Consider the following 27,595-nt stretch of genomic DNA (forward strand, 5'->3'; position numbering starts at 1 on the left):
TATATTAAACTGTATAGCTGGGGAGGTGACTGCTACAAGGGAAGAGTATATTAAACTGTATAGCTGGGGAGGTGACACCTACAAGGGAAGAGTTTATTAAACTGTATAGCTGGGGAGGTGACACCTACAAGGGAAGAGTTTATTAAACTGTATAGCTGGGGAGGTGACACCTACAAGGGAAGAGTTTATTAAACTGTATAGCTGGGGAGGTGACACCTACAAGGGAAGAGTTTATTAAACTGTATAGCTGGGGAGGTGACACCTACAAGGGAAGAGTTTATTAAACTGTATAGCTGGGGAGGTGACACCTACAAGGGAAGAGTATATTAAACTGTATAGCTGGGGAGGTGACTGCTACAAGGGAAGAGTATATTAAACTGTATAGCTGGGGAGGTGACACCTACAAGGGAAGAGTTTATTAAACTGTATAGCTGGGGAGGTGACACCTACAAGGGAAGAGTTTATTAAACTGTATAGCTGGGGAGGTGACACCTACAAGGGAAGAGTTTATTAAACTGTATAGCTGGGGAGGTGACTGCTACAAGGGAAGAGTATATTAAACTGTATAGCTGGGGAGGTGACACCTACAAGGGAAGAGTATATTAAACTGTATAGCTGGGGAGGTGACACCTACAAGGGAAGAGTATATTAAACTGTATAGCTGGGGAGGTGACTGCTACAAGGGAAGAGTATATTAAACTGTATAGCTGGGGAGGTGACACCTACAAGGGAAGAGTATATTAAACTGTATAGCTGGGGAGGTGACACCTACAAGGGAAGAGTATATTAAACTGTATAGCTGGGGAGGTGACTGCTATAAGGGAAGAGTATATTAAACTGTATAGCTGGGGAGGTGACACCTACAAGGGAAGAGTATATTAAACTGTATAGCTGGGGAGGTGACACCTACAAGGGAAGAGTATATTAAACTGTATAGCTGGGGAGGTGACACCTACAAGGGAAGAGTTTATTAAACTGTATAGCTGGGGAGGTGACACCTACAAGGGAAGAGTTTATTAAACTGTATAGCTGGGGAGGTGACACCTACAAGGGAAGAGTATATTAAACTGTATAGCTGGGGAGGTGACACCTACAAGGGAAGAGTATATTAAACTGTATAGCTGGGGAGGTGACTGCTACAAGGGAAGAGTTTATTAAACTGTATAGCTGGGGAGGTGACACCTACAAGGGAAGAGTTTATTAAACTGTATAGCTGGGGAGGTGACACCTACAAGGGAAGAGTTTATTAAACTGTATAGCTGGGGAGGTGACTGCTACAAGGGAAGAGTATATTAAACTGTATAGCTGGGGAGGTGACACCTACAAGGGAAGAGTATATTAAACTGTATAGCTGGGGAGGTGACACCTACAAGGGAAAGTATATTAAACTGTATAGCTGGGGAGGTGACACCTACAAGGGAAGAGTATATTAAACTGTATAGCTGGGGAGGTGACACCTACAAGGGAAGAGTATATTAAACTGTATAGCTGGGGAGGTGACACCTACAAGGGAAGAGTATATTAAACTGTATAGCTGGGGAGGTGACACCTACAAGGGAAGAGTATATTAAACTGTATAGCTGGGGAGGTGACTGCTACAAGGGAAGAGTATATTAAACTGTATAGCTGGGGAGGTGACACCTACAAGGGAAGAGTATATTAAACTGTATAGCTGGGGAGGTGACACCTACAAGGGAAGAGTATATTAAACTGTATAGCTGGGGAGGTGACACCTACAAGGGAAGAGTATATTAAACTGTATAGCTGGGGAGGTGACACCTACAAGGGAAGAGTATATTAAACTGTATAGCTGGGGAGGTGACACCTATAAGGGAAGAGTATATTAAACTGTATAGCTGGGGAGGTGACACCTACAAGGGAAGAGTATATTATAAACTGTAAAGCTGGGGAGGTGACTGCTACAAGGGAAGAGTATATTAAACTGTATAGCTGGGGAGGTGACACCTACAAGGGAAGAGTATATTAAACTGTATAGCTGGGGAGATGACTGCTACAAGGGAAGAGTATATTAAACTGTATAGCTGGGGAGGTGACACCTACAAGGGAAGAGTTTATTAAACTGTATAGCTGGGGAGGTGACACCTACAAGGGAAGAGTTTATTAAACTGTATAGCTGGGGAGGTGACACCTACAAGGGAAGAGTTTATTAAACTGTATAGCTGGGGAGGTGACACCTACAAGGGAAGAGTTTATTAAACTGTATAGCTGGGGAGGTGACACCTACAAGGGAAGAGTTTATTAAACTGTATAGCTGGGGAGGTGACACCTACAAGGGAAGAGTATATTAAACTGTATAGCTGGGGAGGTGACTGCTACAAGGGAAGAGTATATTAAACTGTATAGCTGGGGAGGTGACACCTACAAGGGAAGAGTTTATTAAACTGTATAGCTGGGGAGGTGACACCTACAAGGGAAGAGTTTATTAAACTGTATAGCTGGGGAGGTGACACCTACAAGGGAAGAGTTTATTAAACTGTATAGCTGGGGAGGTGACTGCTACAAGGGAAGAGTATATTAAACTGTATAGCTGGGGAGGTGACACCTACAAGGGAAGAGTATATTAAACTGTATAGCTGGGGAGGTGACACCTACAAGGGAAGAGTATATTAAACTGTATAGCTGGGGAGGTGACTAAACTACAAGGGAAGAGTATATTAAACTGTATAGCTGGGGAGGTGACACCTACAAGGGAAGAGTATATTAAACTGTATAGCTGGGGAGGTGACACCTACAAGGGAAGAGTATATTAAACTGTATAGCTGGGGAGGTGACTGCTATAAGGGAAGAGTATATTAAACTGTATAGCTGGGGAGGTGACACCTACAAGGGAAGAGTATATTAAACTGTATAGCTGGGGAGGTGACACCTACAAGGGAAGAGTATATTAAACTGTATAGCTGGGGAGGTGACACCTACAAGGGAAGAGTTTATTAAACTGTATAGCTGGGGAGGTGACACCTACAAGGGAAGAGTTTATTAAACTGTATAGCTGGGGAGGTGACACCTACAAGGGAAGAGTTTATTAAACTGTATAGCTGGGGAGGTGACACCTACAAGGGAAGAGTATATTAAACTGTATAGCTGGGGAGGTGACACCTACAAGGGAAGAGTATATTAAACTGTATAGCTGGGGAGGTGACTGCTACAAGGGAAGAGTTTATTAAACTGTATAGCTGGGGAGGTGACACCTACAAGGGAAGAGTTTATTAAACTGTATAGCTGGGGAGGTGACACCTACAAGGGAAGAGTTTATTAAACTGTATAGCTGGGGAGGTGACTGCTACAAGGGAAGAGTATATTAAACTGTATAGCTGGGGAGGTGACACCTACAAGGGAAGAGTATATTAAACTGTATAGCTGGGGAGGTGACACCTACAAGGGAAGAGTATATTAAACTGTATAGCTGGGGAGGTGACACCTACAAGGGAAGAGTATATTAAACTGTATAGCTGGGGAGGTGACACCTACAAGGGAAGAGTATATTAAACTGTATAGCTGGGGAGGTGACACCTACAAGGGAAGAGTATATTAAACTGTATAGCTGGGGAGGTGACACCTACAAGGGAAGAGTATATTAAACTGTATAGCTGGGGAGGTGACTGCTACAAGGGAAGAGTATATTAAACTGTATAGCTGGGGAGGTGACACCTACAAGGGAAGAGTATATTAAACTGTATAGCTGGGGAGGTGACACCTATAAGGGAAGAGTATATTAAACTGTATAGCTGGGGAGGTGACACCTACAAGGGAAGAGTATATTAAACTGTATAGCTGGGGAGGTGACACCTACAAGGGAAGAGTATATTAAACTGTATAGCTGGGGAGGTGACACCTATAAGGGAAGAGTATATTAAACTGTATAGCTGGGGAGGTGACACCTACAAGGGAAGAGTATATTATAAACTGTAAAGCTGGGGAGGTGACTGCTACAAGGGAAGAGTATATTAAACTGTATAGCTGGGGAGGTGACACCTACAAGGGAAGAGTATATTAAACTGTATAGCTGGGGAGATGACTGCTACAAGGGAAGAGTATATTAAACTGTATAGCTGGGGAGGTGACACCTATAAGGGAAGAGTATATTAAACTGTATAGCTGGGGAGGTGACTGCTACAAGGGAAGAGTATATTAAACTGTATAGCTGGGGAGGTGACACCTATAAGGGAAGAGTATATTAAACTGTATAGCTGGGGAGGTGACACCTACAAGGGAAGAGTATATTAAACTGTATAGCTGGGGAGGTGACACCTATAAGGGAAGAGTATATTAAACTGTATAGCTGGGGAGGTGACACCTATAAGGGAAGAGTATATTAAACTGTATAGCTGGGGAGGTGACTGCTACAAGGGAAGAGTATATTAAACTGTATAGCTGGGGAGGTGACACCTATAAGGGAAGAGTATATTAAACTGTATAGCTGGGGAGGTGACTGCTACAAGGGAAGAGTATATTAAACTGTATAGCTGGGGAGGTGACACCTATAAGGGAAGAGTATATTAAACTGTATAGCTGGGGAGGTGACACCTACAAGGGAAGAGTATATTAAACTGTATAGCTGGGGAGGTGACTGCTACAAGGGAAGAGTATATTAAACTGTATAGCTGGGGAGGTGACACCTACAAGGGAAGAGTATATTAAACTGTATAGCTGGGGAGGTGACTGCTACAAGGGAAGAGTATATTAAACTGTATAGCTGGGGAGGTGACTGCTACAAGGGAAGAGTATAAAATGTGTTGTGAGCTTTCTAAATGTGTGCACTCAGCTGACTGTATCCTTGGTGCTAAAAACACTCAAAACTCCGAGAGCTTTTGGTCTCAATTCCTTATTGCATAGAGGTTGCAATAGCATTTTTGTTTTTAACAGAACACTACTTTTTACCAGGACCCATAGGAATCTGGTAAAAAGTAGTGTACTGTATAGAGAATAGGGTACCATTTGGGACTTCTCCACTCATCATTCTCCCAGATCAGCTGTGTGACCTGTAGCCATCTATTCTACTCATCATTCTCCCAGATCAGTTGTGTGGCCTGTAGCCATCTATTTTACTCATCATTCTCCCAGATCAGTTGTGTGGCCTGTAGCCATCTATTCTACTCATCATTCTCCCAGATCAGTTGTGTGACCTGTAGCCATCTATTTTACTCATCATTCTCCCAGATCAGTTGTGTGGCCTGTAGCCATCTATTCTACTCATCATTCTCCCAGATCAGTTGTGTGACCTGTAGCCACCTAAAGGGACAAGCAGAATATTTGGAATGATACTGATTGAGATGCACACTAAAACAGAGTGATGATTAGGACTATAACACTACATATTAACTGAATCATCCATACAGTTGAAGTCGGAAGTTTATATACACCGTAGCCAAATATATTTAAACTCAGTTTTTCACAATTCCTGACATTTAATCCTAGTAAAAATTCCCTGTCTTAGGTCAGTTGGGATCACCACTTCATTTTAAGAATGTGAAATGTCAGAATAACAGTAGAGAGAATGATTTCAGCTTTTATTTCATCACATTCCCAGTGGGTCAGAGGTTTACATACACTCGATTAGTATTTGGTAGCATTGCCTTTAAATTGTTTAACTTGGGTCAAACGTTTCGGGTAGCCTTCCACAAACTTCCACAATAAGTTGGGTGACTTTTGTCCCATTCCTCCTGACAGAGCTGGTGTAACTGAGTCAGGTTTGTAGGCCTCCTTGCACACACACTCCTTTTCAGTTCTGACCACAAATTTTCTATAGGATTGAGGTCAGGGCTTTGTGATAGCCACTCCAATACCTTGACTTTGTTATCCTTAAGCCATTTTGCCACAACTTTGGAAGTATGCTTGGGGTCATTGTTCATTTGGAAGACCCATTTGCGACCAAGCTTTAACTTCCTGACAGATGTCTTGAGATGTCGCTTCAATATATCCACATAATTTTCTTTCCTCATGATGCCATCTATTTTGTGAAGTGCACCAGTCCCTCCTGCAGCAAAGCACCCCCACGACATGATGCTGCCACCCCCGTGCTTCACGGTTGGGATGATGTACTTCGGCTAACAAGCCTCCCCCTTTTTCCTCCAAACATAACGATGGTCATTATGGCCAAACAGTTCTATTTTTGTTTCATCAGACCAGAGGACATTTCTCCACAAAAGTATGATCTTTGTCCCCATGTGCAGTTGCAACCTGTAGTCTGGCTTTTTTATGGTGGTTTTGGAGCAGTGGCTTCTTCCTTGCTGAGCGGCCTTTCAGGTTATGTCGATATAGGACTCGTTTTACTGTGGATATAGATACTTTTGTACCTGTTTCCTCCAGGATCTTCACAAGGTACTTTGCTGTTGTTCTGGGATTGATTTGCACTTTTCGCACCAAAGTACGTTCATCTCTAGGAGACAGAACGCGTCTCTTTCCTGAGCGGAATGACGGCTGCGTGGTCCCATGGTGTTTATACTTGCGTACTATTGTTTGTACAGAGGAACATGGTACCATCAGAAATTTGGAAATTGCTCCCAAGGATGAGCCAGACTTGTGAAGGTCTACAATTCTTTTTCTGAGGTCTTGGCTGATTCTTTTGATTTTCCCATGATGTCAAGCAAAGAGGCACTGAGTGTGAAGGTAGGCCTTGAAATACATCCACAGGTACACCTCCAATTGACTCAAAGGATGTCAATTAGCCTATCAGAAGCTTCTAAAGCCATGACATAAATTCCTGAAAATTTCCAAGCTGTTTAAAAGGCAGTCAACTTAGTGTATGTAAACTTCTGACCCACTGGAATTGTAATACAATGAATTATACGTGAAATCATCTGTCTGTAAACAATTGATGGGAAAATTACTTGTGTCCTGCACAAAGTCGATGTCCTAACCGACTTGCCAAACTAGTGGTGTGGAGTGGTTGAAAAACGAGTTTTAATGACTCCAACGTGTATGTAAACTTCCGACTTCAACTTTATATATTCTTATGTGCTTGTGTGTTTTCAATTCCTGTGCACATTTGTGTGTCTGTCTGTGTTCAGTTCTCTGTATCTGAGGAGTCCGAGACATCGTCAGCCAGACGAGCTTGTTTCTTTCTGACGTTCCAGTGCAGACACTGAGCCAGGCTCTCAAACCAGTCATACACCAGATCATGACAACAGATGGATGGTACCGGATAGCACGACGTAGTGATCTTTATACTGCAGGGAGAGTAGAGGGAGATGGTAAGGGGAGAAGAGGAGTGGTAAGAGGGGGAGAGGAGGGGGAGACGTTAAGGGGAGGTGAGAGGAGTGGTAAGAGGGGGAGAGAAGGGAGAGTAGGGGGAGACGGTGAGGGGAGAAGAGGGGAGGTGAGAGGAGTGGTAAGAGGGGGAGAGAAGGAAGAGGAGGGGGAGACGGTGAGGGGAGAAGAGGGGAGTGGTAAGAGGGGGAGAGAAGGGAGAGGGAGATTAGGGTTGATTAGTGTTCTAGCATGGATCTTCCATTCTACCTAATAGTATGTGGAAGCTATTACACTGTAGTAAATGGTGGTAAGGTGAAGGACAGTGAAGTTACCAGTCTCCATGGCTGATCTCCTGTCTCTTCCTGCCATCGAACGACACCCAGCATGTGTTCCTGGCATCAGGGGAGAGGGTGATCTGCAGACAGACAGAGACAGACAGACAAGGTGAAGAGGTCAACACATCCATAAGACAGACAGATCCACTCCCTCTCTTCAACCCTCCCCAATCTCCCCACTCTCTTCAACCCTCCCCACTCTCCCCTCTTCTCCCCACTCTCTTCAACCCTCCCCACTCTCCCCTCTTCTCCCCACCCTCTTCAATCCTCCCCACTCTCTACAACACTCCCCTCTTCTCCCCACTCTCTTCAACCCTCCCCACTCTCCGGACTCTCTTCAACCCTCCCCACTCTCCCCACTCTCCCCACTCTCTTCAACCCTCCCCACTCTCCCCACTCTCTTCAACCCTCCCCACTCTCTTCAACCCTCCCCACTCTCCGCACTCTCTTCAACCCTCCCCACTCTCCCCACTCTCCCCTCTCTCTTCAACCCTCCCCACTCTCCCCTCTCTCTACAACCCTCCCCTCTTCTCCCCACTCTCTACAACCCTCCCCACTCTCTTCAACCCTCCCCACTCTCCCCTCTCTCCCCACTCTCTTCAACCCTCCCCACTCTCCCCCCCCTCTCTTCAACCCTCCCCACTCTCCCCTCTCTACAACCCTCCCCCTTCTCCCCACTCTCTACAACCCTCCCCACTCTCCCCTCTCTCTACAACCCTCCCCTCTTCTCCCCACTCTCTACAACCCTCCCCACTCTCCCCTCTCTCTACAACCCTCCCCTCTTCTCCCCACTCTCTTCAACCCTCCCCACTCTCCCCTCTCCTCCCCACTCTCTTCAACCCTCCCCACTCTCTTCAACTCTCTTCAACCCTCCCCACCCCACTCTCTACAACCCTCCCCACCCCACTCTCTACAACCCTCCCCACCCCCCACCCTCCCCACCCCAACAACCCTCCCCACCCCACTCTCTACAACCCTCCCCACCCCACTCTCTACAACCCTCCCCACCCCACTCTCTACAACCCTCCCCCCACTCTCTACAACCCTCCCCACTCTCTACAACCCTCCCCACTCTCTCTACAACCCTCCCCACTCTCTACAACCCTCCCCACTCTCTTCAACCCTCCCCACCCCACTCTCTACAACCCTCCCCACTCTCTTCAACCCTCCCCACCCCACTCTCTACAACCCTCCCCCACTCTCCCCTCTCCTCCCCACTCTCACCATCAGCTCGACCCCAGCAGGCACCACTATGGGTCTGAAGGAGAGGGAGTGTGGGCAGATCGGTGTGACCATGATGGCCGGGACATTAGGATGTATCATTGAGGCTCCCGCTGCTGCTGCATACGCTGTACTGCCTGTAGGGGTCGACACGATCACACCTGGAGCGGTGGAGGAAAGGGAGGGGAGAAGAGAGATAGGTACTGAAGACAGAAGAGTATTTGTTCGTGCCACCACTGTGGCGCTGTGTCATGTCCTGTACTCACCGTCTCCCTGTACAGAGGTGATGAGGCGTCCATCTAGGTACAGGTCAACATTAGACAGGTAGGAGGAAGGGCCTCGGTCCACCACCACCTCATTCAGAACCTACACACACACGTTTTTGAACAGTATAATTTTGAAACAAGGAATAATGGTTTAATGATTAAACTGAGTTAGGTGACAGTATTTGATAACATGTCTAACCATTCATTGCTTTGTCAACATATGACGATGAAAAAACACCATGTTGTTAAGCTAGCTAAGTTCACATATGTCAATTAGCTTACTAGTTAGCTCCAACTGTTTACTGGTGGTATCCATAACATATATACTATAGCATAGATATACAGAAGATGGCCCTATTTGGTAAAAGTCCATATTATGGCAAGAACAGCTCAAATAAGCAGAAAGAGAAATGACAGTCCACCATTAGTTAAAGACATGAAGGTCAGTCCACCATTAGTTAAAGACATGAAGGTCAGTCCACCATTACTTAAAGACATGAAGGTCGGTCCACCATTACTTAAAGACATGAAGGTCAGTCCACCATTAGTTAAAGACATGAAGGTCAGTCCACCATTAGTTAAAGACATGAAGGTCAGTCCACCATTACTTAAAGACATGAAGGTCAGTCCACCATTACTTAAAGACATGAAGGTCAGTCCACCATTACTTAAAGACATGAAGGTCAGTCCACCATTACTTAAAGACATGAAGGTCAGTCCATCATTACTTAAAGACATGAAGGTCAGTCCACCATTACTTAAAGACATGAAGGTCAGTCCACCATTACTTAAAGACATGAAGGTCAGTCCACCATTACTTAAAGACATGAAGGTCAGTCCACCATTACTTAAAGACATGAAGGTCAGTCCACCATTACTTAAAGACATGAAGGTCAGTCCACCATTACTTAAAGACATGAAGGTCAGTCCACCATTACTTAAAGACATGAAGGTCAGTCCACCATTACTTAAAGACATGAAGGTCAGTCCACCATTACTTAAAGACATGAAGGTCAGTCCACCATTACTTAAAGACATGAAGGTCAGTCCACCATTACTTAAAGACATGAAGGTCAGTCCACCATTACTTAAAGACATGAAGGTCAGTCCACCATTACTTAAAGACATGAAGGTCAGTCCACCATTACTTAAAGACATGAAGGTCAGTCCACCATTACTTAAAGACATGAAGGTCAGTCCATCCGAAAATGTCAAGAACTTTGAAAGTTTCTTCAAGCGCAGTCGCAAAAACCATCGAGCGCTATCATGAAACTGGCTCTCATGAGGACCGCCACAGGAAAGGAAGACCCAGAGTTACCTCTGATGCAGAGGATAAGTTCATTAGAGTTACCGGCCTCAGAAATTGCAGGCCAAATAAAAGCTTCATAGAGTTCAAGTAACAAACACACAATTACTTAGGTTCAAAAATAAACTCAAATGAACACCTACATGTCCAGAGGAAAACAACAAACAACGCATGCAGAACAGAATTAGAACAAAATCCAATTAATAATAAAAAATAAAAAATCAGCAATGAAGTTTTTGGAAACATCTACAGTGACCTCCTCTCATATCATTACCAAGTCCTGCAATGCCAAGAGCTGAGGAAAGAAGAGTCCCCTCATCCAGCTGGTCCTGGGGCTGAGTTCACAAACCTGTTCGACTAACACACTGAAGCCTCAGGACCCTCATCCAGCTGGTCCCGGGGCTGAGTTCACAAACCTGTTCTACTAACACACTGAAGCCTCAGGACCCTCATCCAGCTGGTCCCGGGGCTGAGTTCACAAACCTGTTCTACTAACACACTGAAGCCTCACGACCCTCATCCAGCTGGTCCCGGGGCTGAGTTCACAAACCTGTTCTACTAACACACTGAAGCCTCAGGACCCTCATCCAGCTGGTCCTGGGGCTGAGTTCACAAACCTGTTCTACTAACACACTGAAGCCTCAGGACCCTCATCCAGCTGGTCCTGGGGCTGAGTTCACAAACCTGTTCTACTAACACACTGAAGCCTCAGGACCCTCATCCAGCTGGTCCCGGGGCTGAGTTCACAAACCTGTTCTACTAACACACTGAAGCCTCAGGACCCTCATCCAGCTGGTCCCGGGGCTGAGTTCACAAACCTGTTCTACTAACACACTGAAGCCTCAGGACCCTCATCCAGCTGGTCCCGGGGCTGAGTTCACAAACCTGTTCTACTAACACACTGAAGCCTCAGGACCCTCATCCAGCTGGTCCCGGGGCTGAGTTCACAAACCTGTTCTCCTAACACACGGAAGCCTCAGTCCCCTCATCCAGCTGGTCCTGGGGCTGAGTTCACAAACCTGTTCTACTAACACACTGAAGCCTCAGGGCCAGAACATCCAATCAAATCAGAATAAACCAAATTACAACACAGTCAGAACAAAAACTACATTATTAAAAACTACTACATTATTAGTCCAAGCTCAGTGAGCACAGCCTTGCCATTGAGAAGGGTAGACACAGGAAAACATGGCTTCCCTGTAGAGGAAAGGCTGTGCAACCACTGCACAACAGCAGAACCCGAGACGGAGCTGTATTTGTAAAAAATATAAAAACATAAAAACAATTACTGTAATTTCTCCAAATGTGAAATTATTCAAGGTTTCAAAGACCTCTCTGATGAGGATAGGCTACCCGTCCTGTTGGGGGAGGCAACAGAGAGCTGTGGGTTGGCAGCTCACTACATTGCTGCCTGCCATAAGATGAGGGACAGTGTCTGACAGACCAACCAACCTCATCTTTGCCATTGTTATTGTCCATTGTAGTTATATTTACCCTTGATTATTGTTGTTAATGATTCACCCACTGACAATTTTGATTATTTTAATTAATTTTAAATAACTTAATTTCCAAAGTAAGCTTTGGCAATATGTACATTGTTACGTCATGCCAATAAAGCAACTTGAATTTAATTGAGTGTGTATGTCACACAAACTGTCCGAGCGCATTAGGGTCTGCGGTCAGAATCCGTCTAGGTGCGCCTTCGTAACCACGGCAACTGGCTCAACAGGGCCGCTAACATCCAGCCAGCCACGCTTTATTATGACTGCTGCCATGGAGACCGGGAGATGCTCCCAGACAAAATGTTTTGAAAACGGGTTGAGAGGAGAAAATGGAGGAAGGGAGAGAGGGTCATTTGCAGTGTTTTTATAATTAGTGTAATTCTGAGACAGATACAGTCTATATTACATAAACGTAATTTGTTAGAAAAAAACCTTTTTGCATCTTAATGAAAACAGACAAACATATATTATTAACCATGATAATTGATTAATTGAACCTGTTAACCACATGTATACAATACATCAAAGTGAGAAGAACAATGTTTCGGTGAACTGGTTCCTGAATAAACTTCAGTTCAAGACATTACATTCCACCACCAGCTGCCCCATTTGAGCTTCTGAGTAGCACAAGTCAGTCAGTCTAAGGCACTGCATTTCAGTGATAAGAGGCGTCATTACAGACCCTGGTTCGATTCCAGGCTGCATCACAACCGGCCGTGATTGGGAGTTCCATATGGCGGCGCACAATTGGCCCAGTGTCGTCTGGGTTTGGCCGGGGTAGGCCCTCATTATAAATAAGAATTTGTTCTTAACTGACTTGCCCAATTAAATAAAGGATAAATATATATATATATATTTTTTAAACAGAATAATCAGTGGCAACTCGTCATTCAGGGCAGGTGGCGTTTGAGCCCCAACTGTTTTGCTAAAAAAAAGTGTGTACAGTACCAGTCAAAAGTTTGGACACACCTACTCATTCAAGGTTCTTTATTTTTGCTATTTTCTACATTGTAGAATAATAGTGAAGACATCAAAACTATGAAATAACACATATGGAATCATGTAGTAACCAAAATAGTGTTAAACAAATCAAAATATATTTTCAATTCTTCAAAGTAGCTACCCTTTGCCTTGACCACTTTGCACATTCTCTCAACCAGCTTCATGAGGTAGTCACCTGGAATGCATTTCAATTAACAGGTGTGCCTTGTTAAAAGTTAATTTGTGGAATTTCTTTCCTTCTTAATTCATTTGAGCAAATCAGTTGTGTTGTGACAAGGTAGGGGTGGTATACAAAAGATTTGAGGCTGCCATCCGGTTTTTGTTAAAACGATAAGAACAAATCATAAAATTCCACGTCAATTTCAGTGGCGACCACCCACCTGTTCAGCTTTGTTTTTTTTGCCTTTTTTTTTATTTTTTTAAATATATATATTTTTATCGTTTTGCATGTTATTTTGGTATTAATACGTGCCACATATCAATTTGCAAACAATGTAAATAAAAAAATGTTGAGTGAATAAAGCCGCATACAGACATGGTCTCTTGCTTTTAATAGGCTACAGCCAAAATCCCACCATAGAAATATGACGGTGAAACCAGCATTTCTTCTTCTTCTAAGGCACAATCCTATTGCTGCATCTTTAGAAATTCCCTCTAGGTTTGTGTAACAGTATAACTTTAGACCGTCCCCTCGCCCATACCCGGGCGCGAACCAGGGACCCTCTGCACACATCAACAACAGTCACCCACGAAGCATCGTTGCCCATCGCTCCACAAAAGCCGCGGCCCTTGCAGAGCAAGGGGAACTACTACTTCAAGGTCTCAGAGCAAGTGACGTTACCGATTGAAACGCTATTTAGCGCGCACCACCGCTAACTAAGCTAGCTGTTTCACATCCGTTACATTTGTACCATTAGGCTGTATATCAAACTCTGTCGCGTTATAAAAACCGCTCGCGTCAGGTGCTTGTTTGAGAATGGTCTTCTCTCGTAATAGTATTTTGGAACATTCACGCATATGGCCCGAGAAAAGTGAAACACAACGTGATCCGTTTCAGCAGCCTCGTGTTTGTGTAAACATTTTAATATGGAACCACTGTTGTATGCATTTTATATTTGTCTGGCCTATCGTCCCGCAACGGTCCCAATGTCTGTTTTGAACTGTACCAGAGATTATCATCATCCCCGGGACCCCCTTAATTTGCAGCCCTGCTAGGGAGTAGGGGCTAGTGCAAAAGGATTTGGAGCTAGGGGTTATGGATTGAGTCTCACCTGCATCTGTAGGGTAATGTTCCCAGCCTCGCTGTTGGCGTGCCCATGGGGCAGCAGGCCATTGTGCTCTGTGTCCGGCTGGCCCCCAGCTTGGCCTTGGCCCCCAGACCCCTGGTACTGCTGCTGACCTGGCTGGCCTGTCCTCTGGAGCATGTCCTTCACCACCTTCACCTTCAGACGACTACGCAGTGTGATGGCTGCATTACCTGGTACACACACACACACACAAACAGACACACACAAAGACATCCATCGGATCATGAACTGGCAGATATATCACTAATTGACAGCGCTATTTAATTTTTATTTGAAAGGAATCCTCTACCTTCAAAAACTTTAGCCACCTCTGTCTTGTATGATTCAAACTTAAACGGTGTCAGAAAACCCAGAGAACCCAGATGGAACGCCATAACTGGAGGAACACTGCCCTGAGAGAGAGAGAGAGAGAGGGGAGAGAAAGAGAGTGTGAGGGGAGGGAAAGAAGAGAGAGAGTGAGGGGGGGAAGTGAGGGGGAAAGAGAGAGTGAGGGGGGAAAGAGAGAGAGAGTGAGGGGGGGAAAGAGAGAGTGAGGGGGGGAAAGAGAGAGAGTGAGTGAGGGGGGGAAAGAGAGAGTGAGGGGGGGAAAGAGAGAGTGAGGGGGGGGAAAGAGAGAGATAGAGGGGAGGGAAAGAGAGAGTGAGGGGAGGGATAGAAGATAGATAGAGTGAGATAGATAGATAGGGGATAGATAGATAGATAGATAGATAGATAGATAGATAGATAGATAGATAGATAGATAGATAGATAGATAGATAGATAGATAGATAGATAGATAGATAGATAGATAGATAGATAGATAGATAGATAGATAGATAGATAGAGATAGAGAGATAGAGAGATAGATAGAGATAGAGAGATAGATAGAGAGATAGATAGAGAGAGATAGATAGATAGATAGAGATAGATAGATAGAGAAATAGCGAGAGAAATAGCGAGAGAGATAGAGATAGATAGAGAGATAGAGATAGATAGAGAGAGATAGATAGAGAGAGGGATAGAGAGAGAGGGATAGAGAGAGAGATAGAGAGAGAGGGATAGAGAGAGAGGGATAGAGAGAGAGGGATAGAGAGAGAGGGATAGAGAGAGAGGGATAGAGAGAGAGGGATAGATAGAGAGGGATAGATAGAGAGAGGGATAGATAGAGAGAGGGAGAGAGAGAGGGAGAGAGAGCAAAACACAGTTAAGACTGTTGGTCCATGTCCCCTTGAGCAAGGGCCCGAGCAATTTCCATTCCAATGAGCCTGTCCTCTATGGTCATGTTGGTTCCATTCCAATGAGCCTGTCCTCTATGGTCATGTTGGTTCCATTCCAATGAGCCTGTCCTCTATGGTCATATTGGTTCCATTCCAATGAGCCTGTCCTCTATGGTCATATTGGTTCCATTCCAATGAGCCTGTCCTCTATGGTCATGTTGGTTCCATTCCAATGAGCCTGTCCTCTATGGGCCCTGGTTAAAAGTAGTGCGCTATGTAGGTACTGATGGTCAATTTGGAACGCACACAAGTCTGGCCAATGAAAACGCAAACCTCTAAATCACGTCATTCTGTTCTGTTCTAAGTAAGATGACAGTGGCGATGATTAACATGGAGATGATGGCAAATCCAAACACTGCCTCAAATGCCACAGACAGACCAAACACATACAGCCAGCCTGCTCTAAGCAGGCAAGTACAAGACTCTGGTTAGAATAAGCAGGCGTGTTGGAACAGGGGATCCCAAACTTTTTCACTCGGGGGCCCCCCTTCCAGCATTGGGGAACATCTCCCACCGCCATGTCTATTTCTATTGGCACAAGCACTGTTCATGACTCAAACTGTTCACACACCTCTGGTTGGTGGAGAGAGCATTTTGCAGGTTTAAAAGCTTATTTCCTAAAATTTTCACTTTAATTTTTATTTATTTATTTTTAAATGGGGTGCAATTTTTTTCTTCCAGTTTCAAAGCAAATTTTCTTGCAATTCTATACATTTTGCCATGTCTAATGTGTATTCCTGTGATATTTGAGTGACAAAGAAATTACAACAATATCTATGGGCTAAAAAACAGTTGACATGGTCAAGTTGACCTTTCTGACAAGTTATAAATATCTCTCTAAGGTCGACAATGACTGACATGACAAGAGGAACTGATGATGCACTACCCAATTTAGAAATGGCACCTTGTGCCGTCTACTATTACAACTTTCAAGAAAAAGTTTAAAGCTGAACTGAGTTCCTTTAAAAACCACTGTTAGAGCAGAGCTGGAACAAAAGTTGTGTTGTCTCCCCTGTTACTCTGACCTTGTTTCTGAGTACAGAGATCCCCCCTCCCAAACTGTAGAGCAGGGCTTGGCTCCCCTGTTATACTGACCTTGTTTCTGAGTACAGAGATCCCCCTTCCAAACTGTAGAGCGGAGCTTGGCTCCCCTGTTATACTGACCTTGTTTCTGAGTACAGAGATCCCCTCCCTCCTCCCAAACTGTAGAGCAGAGCTTGGCTCCCTGTTATACTGACCTTGTTTCTGAGTACAGAGATCCCCTCCCTCCTCCCAAACTGTAGAGCGGAGCTTGGCTCCCCTGTTATACTGACCTTGTTTCTGAGTACAGAGATCCCCTCCCTCCTCCCAAACTGTAGAGCAGAGCTTGGCTCCCTGTTATACTGACCTTGTTTCTGAGTACAGTGATCCCCCCCAACTGTAGAGCAGGGCTTGGCAACCCTGGTCCTGGAGGGACGCAGGAACTTCATGTTTTTGGTTTAACTGACCTGGAAGACCAGGTGTGTTCAATTTAGGCAATCACTGAACTGATCAACTAGCTGGTCAGGTATGGTGCTGTCATGACGTTGGCCTGGGGGGGTAGGTTTTTAACAGTCATAAATACCTCTTCCCCCCCTTTTCCTCTCTACCCTACTGATGTGACATTTGCAAACCCCTTGGTTAACAGAGATTCTGGGAACGTCGGAATGTGGGGGTAAATGAACTATATTCTGGTAATGCGACCAATTGAACATATGCGGTGGAACTTAATGAATATGATGTCAGTTCGGTTGTCATCTGAGACATTCTCATCAATGATAAGATGACAAACTCTTCAGTGGAAAGTCTACACATCAGAGTTATCGGATTCACATGGAATTGTTCAATTTAAATGTTTGAATATGAAATTATTTGTGATGGGATGAAATGTGATTGTAGCTTCTAAAATGTGAGATGTGGGTTTTCATAAGATATTGCTGCTCACTCATTGGCCGCCCACATGAAGAGACAGAGGTTGTAAACTATGACACACACCCCTTTTCGCCCTTCCTATATAAGCCCTTGACGACAATAGAACTTCCTGTTCCGAGGATATGAGGGCGACGGTCCTATGTCAGAATGGTTCAGATAATAACTACAGAACAAAGCCAACATCAGCATGAGCTTTGGTTGCGAATGGTATGAACTTTGAACTCTTATTCACTACAGAAGTGATACCTCCTAGCTGTTGAGTTAGTGACCGCAGCTGCAAACACAGGTTAGGAAGGAACAGACAGAGTATCCCGTCTATCACACAACGACGTTACAACAACGTATCCAATTGACAACCAGAGACATTCTTCAAAGGACAGATGACTCGGTTTGGCAACACGGCCTTCCATCTACCACCAACCTACTGAAGCGCAGCTCAGAGTAGATATTTATTGCATTTTCCTTTTCCAAATGGGCGGTCATTTAGAATGCATAAAATACTGTATTTACGATAGCATGGCTTCACCCTTTGTTCCTCAGTCTTCCCGCTCTTTCACTCAAACCCAGCCCCTTTTCTTTTGTGTAACCAGCTGTCATATCTGTTCCGCCCTCTAGGGACGTTTTCCTTTATGACGTCATTTGTAATCAAGTTATGATTAATTGTGTGTATGTGAATTCTGTGTGATTAGTTAGGTATTTAGTAAATAAATAATTAAACCCAATTTTGCATTGCTGATTCAAATTGCTAGCCAGGGTTCTTGCAGATAACCAAGAATTTACAACTTTCAGATGAGACTGAAGTAAGATGAAGATTAATGTTGACTGCTATTGATGTCAAATATTACTAAGTCTTTAAGATTTTATTCAGGAGATAACAGCTCTATAAATATTATTTTGTGATGCCCCAACTCTTTAGTTAATTACATTTACATGATTAGATCAATCAGGTGATATTAATTACGAAGAAATGATTTTATAGAATAGCATGTCATATCACTTAATCCAGCATAGCCAAAGACACGACAGTGCCTAGTTTGAACAAAATCCTGCCGTACCTGAGGCACTCTAAGAACAGGGTTGCCCAGGAACAGTGTTGCCCACCCCTGGTGTACTGTATGTGTTAGTCGGTACCTGGAAGAGAGAGGAGGCGTAGAGTAGAGTCCCGTCTCCTCCCAGACAGATGATGAGGTCAATACAGTGAGAGATGTCATCATAACCTGGACAGGAAACACAGGTCAGCAATTCAGTAGAACTATATACGTTGTAGCCATGTGACCCAATCCACACGTTTACTGAAGGGGAATGGATCTGACACACTGCTGGGTGGATGTTAAACTATGAGAGATGGTGTGTGTGTGTGTGTGTGTCTGTTACCTTCTCTAAAGGTACAGAGTTGTTTTCGGATTGTGGCGAAGGTCTCGTCCGTAGTCAGGGAAACGTCAGCCACCACCCTCCTCTCCACAAACACCAGCATACCCTTCTCCTGGAGCACATGGAAATGGAACGTCACTTTACTTACTCAATACTGAATAGAAAGCTCAACCCAATCCTAGATCTGATTCAGACCGAACAGTCTGATATCATCCTAGTGAAGCTTGCATGAGACAAGACAAGACTACAAAATTCATGCTTTCATTCAATTCTGGGACTGCATGCTTCCACCAAGATAAATATTGAATAAAACTGCATTGATCTCTATAGATTCACCATTGATAATGTACGTAGCTCCTATACAAACGCATCATAAACAACAACGTGTAAGCGCATGCACACACTTCAGCTCTATGATATAGTACCTCAACGAGGAAGTGGCAGAGTTCTTTGAATGGTTCTACCAGGCTCTCGTCTCGTATCTTCCTGATGACCAAAACGTTGACTGGTGGTTTGTTCCATGTCAGGCGCTGACTGGCCGGATCCTGGATGTGCCTGAGGACGACGATGACGACGACACACAAACAATCAAACTTCATTAAAAAGTAGTCTACATTTATTTATACATTTTACAGTTCGCCTCACAACATCAGGCACAGAACAGTACAGCTACACACACACACACACACACTTCCATTGGCCGATTCCACATTCCCCTTTACCAATAATACATTTTTCTAGTCTTGAATTTCCTTTTTGTTACCGTTTAAACAACGTCTGGTGGTTGCACTGAAGATAATCCCTCATTTTCAAAAATTCAAAAGCTGTTCTGAACAGTCATTCATTAACATGGTAAATACAGAATTAGATAACGAAGTCCAAACTCCACAGCTACTCAGTCTCACCAGATCCCAGGGTTGATTATTTATCTTTACTGTCTAGATGGACAGTGTGTCTATGTAGAGTAGGGGTTATTGTCATGCAAAAGCATGCCTGTGTCATGGTAATTAACAGTTTATTAACATAAGCAAATGCAGCATCTCCAGGCTGGCAGTCATACAAGCCTCCTACAAGCCGCTAATGCACGCTTTTGAAACATCTACATTTTTTTTAAAGTATAATAAATCAATTTAATATACACCGTCATAATAAATCCATTATTTTAGGCAGGTCTAAAGAAACATTATGATATGAAGACAACGTGTTACAGAAGAACAGACTGTAGGTTATCTGGCTATGCACCATGCCAATGGCAGCCTAGGCTGAAGTTCATCTAGCAGACAAGATATGCTTATATATCTGTTCCATTATTATAATATTATATGATGTTAAAGTAAGACGAATATAATTGAACTTGGTAGAATAGAATCAAAAGGAAATGTTTCCCATTCTGGAGCAAGTGCACATACTAAGGGGTTATGTTGAGCTTAAAGGTGATCATTTGAAACAGGTCCAATATACTAGGTTTAGAGTTATTTGGCAACTTTAGTTGTGAATGATACAAACCTTAGAAATCAAAACATACACTGAAACAAAATAAATGCAACATACAACAATTAACAGTTTAACTGAGTTATAGTTCATATAAGTAAATCAGTCCATTTTTAAAAATTCAATAGGTCCTAATCTATGGACTTCACATGACTGGGAATACAGATATGAATCTGTTGGTCACAGATACCTTTATAACAAAAATATTAATAAATAAATAAATAAAAAGTAGGGGCGTGGACAGAAAACTAGTCAGTATCTGGTGTGACCACCATTTCCCTCATGCAGCACGACATCTCCTTCGCATAGAGCTGATCAGGCTGTTGATTGTGGCCTGTGGAAGGCTGTCCCACTCCTCTACAACGGCTGTGCAAAGTTGATGAATTTTGTCGGGAACTGGAACATGCTGTTGTAGACGTCGATCCAGAGCATCCCAAACAGGCTCAATGGGTGACAGTTTGGTGAGTATGCAAGCCATGGAAGAACTGGGACATTTTCAGCTTCCAGGAATTGTGTACAGATCCTTGCGACATGAGGCTGTGCATTATCGTGCTGAAACATGAGGTGATGGCGGCGGATAAATGGCACGACAATGGTCCTCAGGATCTCATCATGGAATCTCTGTGCATTCAAATTTCCATCGATAAAATGCAATTATGTTTGTTATTCATAATTCATGTTATCCATAATCCCACCTCCACCATGGGGCAGTCTGTTCACAACGTTGACATCAGCAAACCGCTTGCCCACACGACGCCATACACGCTGTCTGGCAAATGCCCGGTACAGTTGAAACCGGGATTCACCCGTGAAGAGCACACTTCTTCAACATGCCAGTGGCAGAGTATTTTGAGTGGAGCTTGAGGAGCGCGCTCAATTTGACTGGAGCGTGATTCCCAAAGGTCGGCCTTCTCGCCCGCTCCAATTTCACTCCAGTAGCGCTTTCACTAGCTCAGGGCATACCCAGCCCAGCATGTATTTCTCCTCTACTTGTGTGCTGCTATAGCCCCTTGCTCCAACTACTGTCATGGAGTTCACTAAATATTTAATAAAGAAACTAATAGAACACGCAGGTGCTAGATCAAGGTGACTTACAAAGATGAGGACGAAAAAGCAAGAGAGGGAGTGTGGTGATGTAGTGTCCACAACTAAATAATCATAATGGAATCTGAAGAGACACGTATCCCTAAAGCATGATGGTGTACTTGTAACGTGTACATGGTAACAGAGAGGAACGAGGTGGGTAGATAACTAAGTGTGTCATTGTAGCAAAGTAGTCATAAACAAAAAATCAGATCTAAATCAGAACTTTTAAGAGAATGGGCCATTATCAAATGGACAGGAAGAGGGGCAGGGGGGGGAAACATGTCCTCTGTACGCACTCAAATAGTGAACGGAGGCTGCTTTCCCGCCAGTTTGTTTTCCAATCATGCCGAGTAGGAGCATGCAGCCGCTTGCTGTGCAACAGGTGATATTCCACCCAAACTCTGTATGCCATGGGCTCTCCAACCCTGTTCCTGCAGCTAGCCAGTACTCTGTATGCCATGGGCTCTCCAACCCTGTTCCTGAAGCTAGCCAGTACTCTGTATGCCATGGGCTCTCCAACTCTGTTCCTGCAGCTAGCCAGTACTCTGTATGCCATGGGCTCTCCAACCCTGTTCCTGCAGCTAGCCAGTACTCTGTATGCCATGGGCTCTCCAACCCTGTTCCTGCAGCTAGCCAGTACTCTGTATGCCATGGGCTCTCCAACCCTGTTCCTGCAGCTAGCCAGTACTCTGTATGCCATGGGCTCTCCAACCCTGTTCCTGCAGCTAGCCAGTACTCTGTATGCCATGGGCTCTCCAACCCTGTTCCTGCAGCTAGCCAGTACTCTGTATGCCATGGGCTCTCCAACCCTGTTCCTGCAGATAGCCAGTACTCTGTATGCCATGGGCTCTCCAACCCTGTTCCTGCAGATAGCCAGTACTCTGTATGCCATGGGCTCTCCAACCCTGTTCCTGCAGATAGCCAGTACTCTGTATGCCATGGGCTCTCCAACCCTGTTCCTGCAGCTAGCCAGTACTCTGTATGCCATGGGCTCTCCAACCCTGTTCCTGCAGCTAGCCAGTACTCTGTATGCCATGGGCTCTCCAACCCTGTTCCTGCAGCTAGCCAGTACTCTGTATGCCATGGGCTCTCCAACCCTGTTCCTGCAGCTAGCCAGTACTCTGTATGCCATGGGCTCTCCAACCCTGTTCCTGCAGCTAGCCAGTACTCTGTATGCCATGGGCTCTCCAACCCTGTTCCTGCAGCTAGCCAGTACTCTGTATGCCATGGGCTCTCCAACCCTGTTCCTGCAGCTAGCCAGTACTCTGTATGCCATGGGCTCTCCAACCCTGTTCCTGCAGCTAGCCAGTACTCTGTATGCCATGGGCTCTCCAACCCTGTTCCTGCAGCTAGCCAGTACTCTGTATGCCATGGGCTCTCCAACCCTGTTCCTGCAGCTAGCCAGTACTCTGTATGCCATGGGCTCTCCAACCCTGTTCCTGCAGCTAGCCAGTACTCTGTATGCCATGGGCTCTCCAACCCTGTTCCTGCAGCTAGCCAGTACTCTGTATGCCATGGGCTCTCCAACCCTGTTCCTGCAGCTAGCCAGTACTCTGTATGCCATGGGCTCTCCAACCCTGTTCCTGCAGCTAGCCAGTACTCTGTATGCCATGGGCTCTCCAACCCTGTTCCTGCAGCTAGCCAGTACTCTGTATGCCATGGGCTCTCCAACCCTGTTCCTGCAGCTAGCCAGTACTCTGTATGCCATGGGCTCTCCAACCCTGTTCCTGAAGCTAGCCAGTACTCTGTATGCCATGGGCTCTCCAACCCTGTTCCTGAAGATAGCCAGTGCTTCATTTGGGAAACCAACTGAAATCTGTTCAGGAACATCGATAGTAACACGTTTTCACAACTAAAGATATTTAATCAAACTGTTTGACAACCCCTCTGTCTGCGCGCTGGAGAAAGGAATGAAGGAAAGAGGAGAAGATGGAAACGCATGGTAGTGAGGTATTCTGTAGCTAAAAGGTAACGTGTAGCCTATTAATTATGAAAATATGAAATATGCCCAATGGCATAAGGTAACCAGTCCATTCAGTATGCATAATAACACAGTCCACAGTCAAAAGGCCATTACTAGAATTAGTTTACTGTTGGAGTATAGGCTAGACCCAATTATGTACCAAAGACATCTTAAATCTGTTGTGTTTTTCTGCCGTGTGTAATATGCAGTAAGCTATGTTTCGTTGTTAGGCTTTGAAACATCCACAACGACCATGTGTTCCACTCAGTTGGCATTGGGACCTGTTGAACCTCTATCTTCAAATTGATCATCACAGTGAGGTGAGTTTTAAAAGCATGCTAATGTATTGATAAGTGTTTGATGTGATTTTCATTGATATCCGAGTGGTTAGAGGGACAATAGAGAGCTGAGTATCAGGCCATTAGTGACCTGATGGGTGTTAGCCAGTTGGGTACTACCACAGCATGTCCAGAGTGCATAAAAAGAGATTACTGTGACTCAACAGTCACGTGGAATTTTGCTGCGGTCATGACAGCCGGTGTACGTGGTAATAAGGTCAATGAAACAGCCATAGGCTAGACCCTCTGCAACTAAGTACCCTAGGTGTTCTGACTCACAGTACCGGTTCACAGGACACTACTACCCAATCACAGTCCTGTCCTTAAATCTCAATAGGACACTACTACCCAATCACAGTCCTGTCCTTAAATCTCAATAGGACACTACAACCCAATCACAGTCCTGTCCTTAAATATCAATAGGACACTACTACCCAATCACAGTCCTGTCCTTAATGCTCATCTTATCTGCTGATACTGGGACAGGAAAATAACCTCACACTCAACATCAACAAAACTAAGAAGATGATTGTGGACTTCAGGAAACAGCAGAGGGAACACCCCCCTATCCACATCGATGGAACAGTAGTGGAGAGGGTAGCAAGTTTTAAGTTCCTCGGCATACACATCACAGACAAACTGAATTGGTCCACTCACACAGACAGCATCGTGAAGAAGGCGCAGCAGCGCCTCTTCAACCTCAGGAGGCTGAAGAAATTCGGCTTGTCACCAAAAGCACTCACAAACTTCTACAGATGCACAATCGAGAGCATCCTGGCGGGCTGTATCACTGCCTGGTACGGCAACTGCTCCGCCCACAACCGTAAGGCTCTCCAGAGGGTAGTGAGGTCTGCACAACGCATCACCGGGGGCAAACTACCTGCCCTCCAGGACACCTACACCACCCGATGTTACAGGAAGGCCATAAAGATCATCAAGGCCATCAACCACCCGAGCCACTGCCTGTTCACCCCGCTATCATCCAGAAGGCGAGGTCAGTACAGGTGCATCAAAGCTGGGACCGAGAGACTGAAAAACAGCTTCTATCTCAAGGCCATCAGACTGTTAAACAGCCACCACTAACATTGAGTGGCTGCTGCCAACACACTGACACTGACTCAACTCCAGCCACTTTAATAATGGGAATTGATGGGAAATGATGTAAATATATCACTAGCCACTTTAAACAATGCTACCTTATATAATGTTACTTACCCTACATTATTCATCTCATATGCATACGTATATACTGTACTCTATATCATCGACTGTATCCTTATGTAATACATGTATCACTAGCCACTTTAACTATGCCACTTTGTTTACATACTCATCTCATATGTATATACTGTACTCGATACCATCTACTGTATCTTGCCTATGCTGCTCTGTACCATCACTCATTCATATATCCTTATGTACATATTCTTTATCCCCTTACACTGTGTATAAGACAGTAGTTTTGGAATTGTTAGTTAGATTACTTGTTGGTTATTACTGCATTGTCAGAACTAGAAGCACAAGCATTTCACTACACTCGCATTAACATCTGCTAACCATGTGTATGTGACAAATAAAATTTGATTTGATTTGATAAGGATTCAATGCCAAACGATGCAACTAAAATAACAAAGACAGAGAGGGAAACAAATTCCAGACAGTGTGTAATGTAAGTGCAATGAAGTTCCCACACCAATGACTTACATGACGGAGGTTGGGTTAGGAAGAATACAGGCTTTGGGTCCAAAGTGAGTAGCAGGATATGGTCCATGGAGAAAGTGAGCTCTCCTGTAGGAGGTAGAAAAGAGGACAGTCAGACAGTGAGCGAGAGAGAAAAGAGAGGGTCAGACAGACAGAGCGAAAGAGAGAAAGACAGACAGAGAAAGACAGACAGAGAGAGAGCAAAAGCGAGAGAGAGCAAAAGAGAGAGAGAGCAAAAGAGAGAGAGAGCAAAAGCGAGAGAGAGAGCAAAAGCGAGAGAGAGAGAGCAAAAGAGAGAGAGCAAAAGCGAGAGAGAGAGCAAAAGCGAGAGAGAGCAAAAGCGAGAGAGAGCAAACGCGAGAGAGAGCAAAAGCGAGAGCGAGACAGACAGAGAGCATGTTCAGCTAACTACCCTAAGGCAGTACTGTGGCTATGGCATGTCCAGCTAGCTACCCTAAGGCAGTACTGTAGCTATAATGGCATTATTATCCCAGTAGTCTCATGTTAGCCTGGTCCCAGATCTTTTTGTGCTGTCTTGACAAATCCTAGACACAAGACAGCACACCAAGCAGCTACTGAAAGAGACTACTGTCCCAGGCTACCTGCAGCTCTCAGACACGCACCTCTTGGGGGAGGTCTCTGCCATCTCTGCCGTCGAAGACCCAGAGGGCTCGGAGTGTTCGTGTTGGCCCGGCAACCTGATTTGCTCGCCATCGGGCAGCAATAGGTGTTCCTGGTCATCCTGATGGTGGCATTGGGACCTCTTCTCCTCCCGTCGTCTCTTAGGTGACTTCCTGTGTTTGGAGGTCGAGGACCTGACTGGTTCTGGAGTGTTGGAGCTTCTCTCTGGTGTAGCTGAGGAACAGGATGACTCTTGACCCTCCATCCTGTAGGAACACACACCTACACACACATAAACCGGGGTTGAAACTGTAAATATCTCTGGTTGACCACATGCTGCAGCAGAGTGACTAGTGTCACAACAACATAGTTAACAAAACCATGCAAATTGGATTTACAGGGCAAATATATAAACACTATCAACACATGACCTGTCTAATTATATAGCTAGACTAGCCGAAAGGCTAGTATTGAGCCGTTTCAATATCGCCATATGCTGGCCTTTGGGCTATAGCTAGTCTTGATAACTGGATAAAATTACTAGCTGGTTAGGTAAGTTAGCTAGTTAGCTATCTAAGCAGGCCAGCTTTAGCCAAAATCTCAACTTGTTTAAAGCCTACACTCCTGTAACCTTAGCATGACAGCCTTCTAAACAAAGAAAAGCACGGTCTAACAAGACATGGCTAACAATGGTTTAATGCCAATGCAAGGTCAACTGGACTAAGCTTAGTTAACTAGCTAGCAAATAAACCCGGTAAAGTTGTCTAAGCTACTGTAGCTACCTTGAGTTGCTAAACAGCTCTCCTTACGACATCATCAGCGCTGTGTTAGCTTCCACGGGTTGAATAGCAAACGAATCTGATGAAATACTAGTAGCTGGTCAAGGGCTAATGTTATAATGCTAATTGTGTGTCTGTGATTTTACTTGCAAAGCTTAACCTAGCTAGCTACCAGAACATCAGTTGACAGAATCAAAACATAAAGGTACATGCGCAGTGGAAGCCATTCGGAAAACGACTGCTTCGGGAATGACTGTTCAAGAGCGTCAAACCTGCTACACCACTGCGCAGCATTCGAGATCTCAAACAGACCGCCATATCAATTGCCAATTTAGTAGCCTATGTATCTGTCAACATATTTAGACTGATAACATCAAAAATCGAATCCTGGGTTAGACAGGAAAACCTGTTGAGAAGTGAGCTGCCAACGACAGGGTTTACAGCATCAGTACCCTAGATCAGGGTGTTTTCAAACCGCCTTTCAGGGACCCCAAGACGTTTCAAGTTAAATCAGGTGTGCTAGCTCTAGAAGAGATCAAATACATGGAATGGCTGGGGGTCCCAGAGGAGCGGTTAACGAGTCCCAGAGGAGCGGTTAATGAGTCCAAATGACTGATGAGTCCAAACGGTTCTAACCACCGTGTCTTTGTGAGACGCAGAGTAGGTGAGCAGATTATCTCTGCATGTGGTTCCCACCGTGAAGCATGGAGGATGAGGTGTGATGGTGTGGGGGTGCTTTGCTGGTGACACCATCTGAGATTTATTTAGAATTCAAGGCACACTTAACCAGCATGGCTACCACAGCAGTCTGCAGTGATACGCATTCCCATTTGGTTTGCGCTTAGTGGGACAATCATTTGTTTTTCACAGGACATTGACCCAACACACCTC

General features: G+C 44.7%; 1 protein-coding gene across 2 annotated transcripts; it reads right to left on the reverse strand.

The window, feature by feature from the left end:
• Positions 1-6,844: 6,844 nt before the first annotated feature.
• Positions 6,845-26,920, reverse strand: nadkb (NAD kinase b). Of its 2 annotated transcripts, XM_042329079.1 has the most exons (12): positions 26,708-26,920; positions 25,928-26,207; positions 25,308-25,391; positions 19,151-19,280; positions 18,729-18,837; positions 18,486-18,571; positions 14,438-14,540; positions 14,113-14,318; positions 9,032-9,131; positions 8,769-8,926; positions 7,542-7,624; positions 6,845-7,187 (listed from the first exon to the last, which is right to left on the reverse strand). In XM_042329079.1, exons 2-12 carry the CDS (start codon positions 26,188-26,190, stop codon positions 7,025-7,027), a joined length of 1,485 nt encoding a protein of 494 aa, XP_042185013.1. In that variant the 5' UTR covers positions 26,191-26,207; positions 26,708-26,920; the 3' UTR covers positions 6,845-7,024. The 2 variants fall into 2 exon arrangements, with proteins under 2 accessions (XP_042185013.1, XP_042185014.1); XM_042329080.1 differs by lacking the exons at positions 25,308-25,391; positions 25,928-26,207; positions 26,708-26,920 and adding an exon at positions 19,489-19,594.
• Positions 26,921-27,595: the final 675 nt, after the last annotated feature.

The sequence above is a fragment of the Oncorhynchus tshawytscha genome, linkage group LG10 (genome assembly GCF_018296145.1).
Source record: "Oncorhynchus tshawytscha isolate Ot180627B linkage group LG10, Otsh_v2.0, whole genome shotgun sequence".
In the NCBI taxonomy this organism is placed as follows: Eukaryota; Metazoa; Chordata; class Actinopteri; order Salmoniformes; family Salmonidae; genus Oncorhynchus; species Oncorhynchus tshawytscha.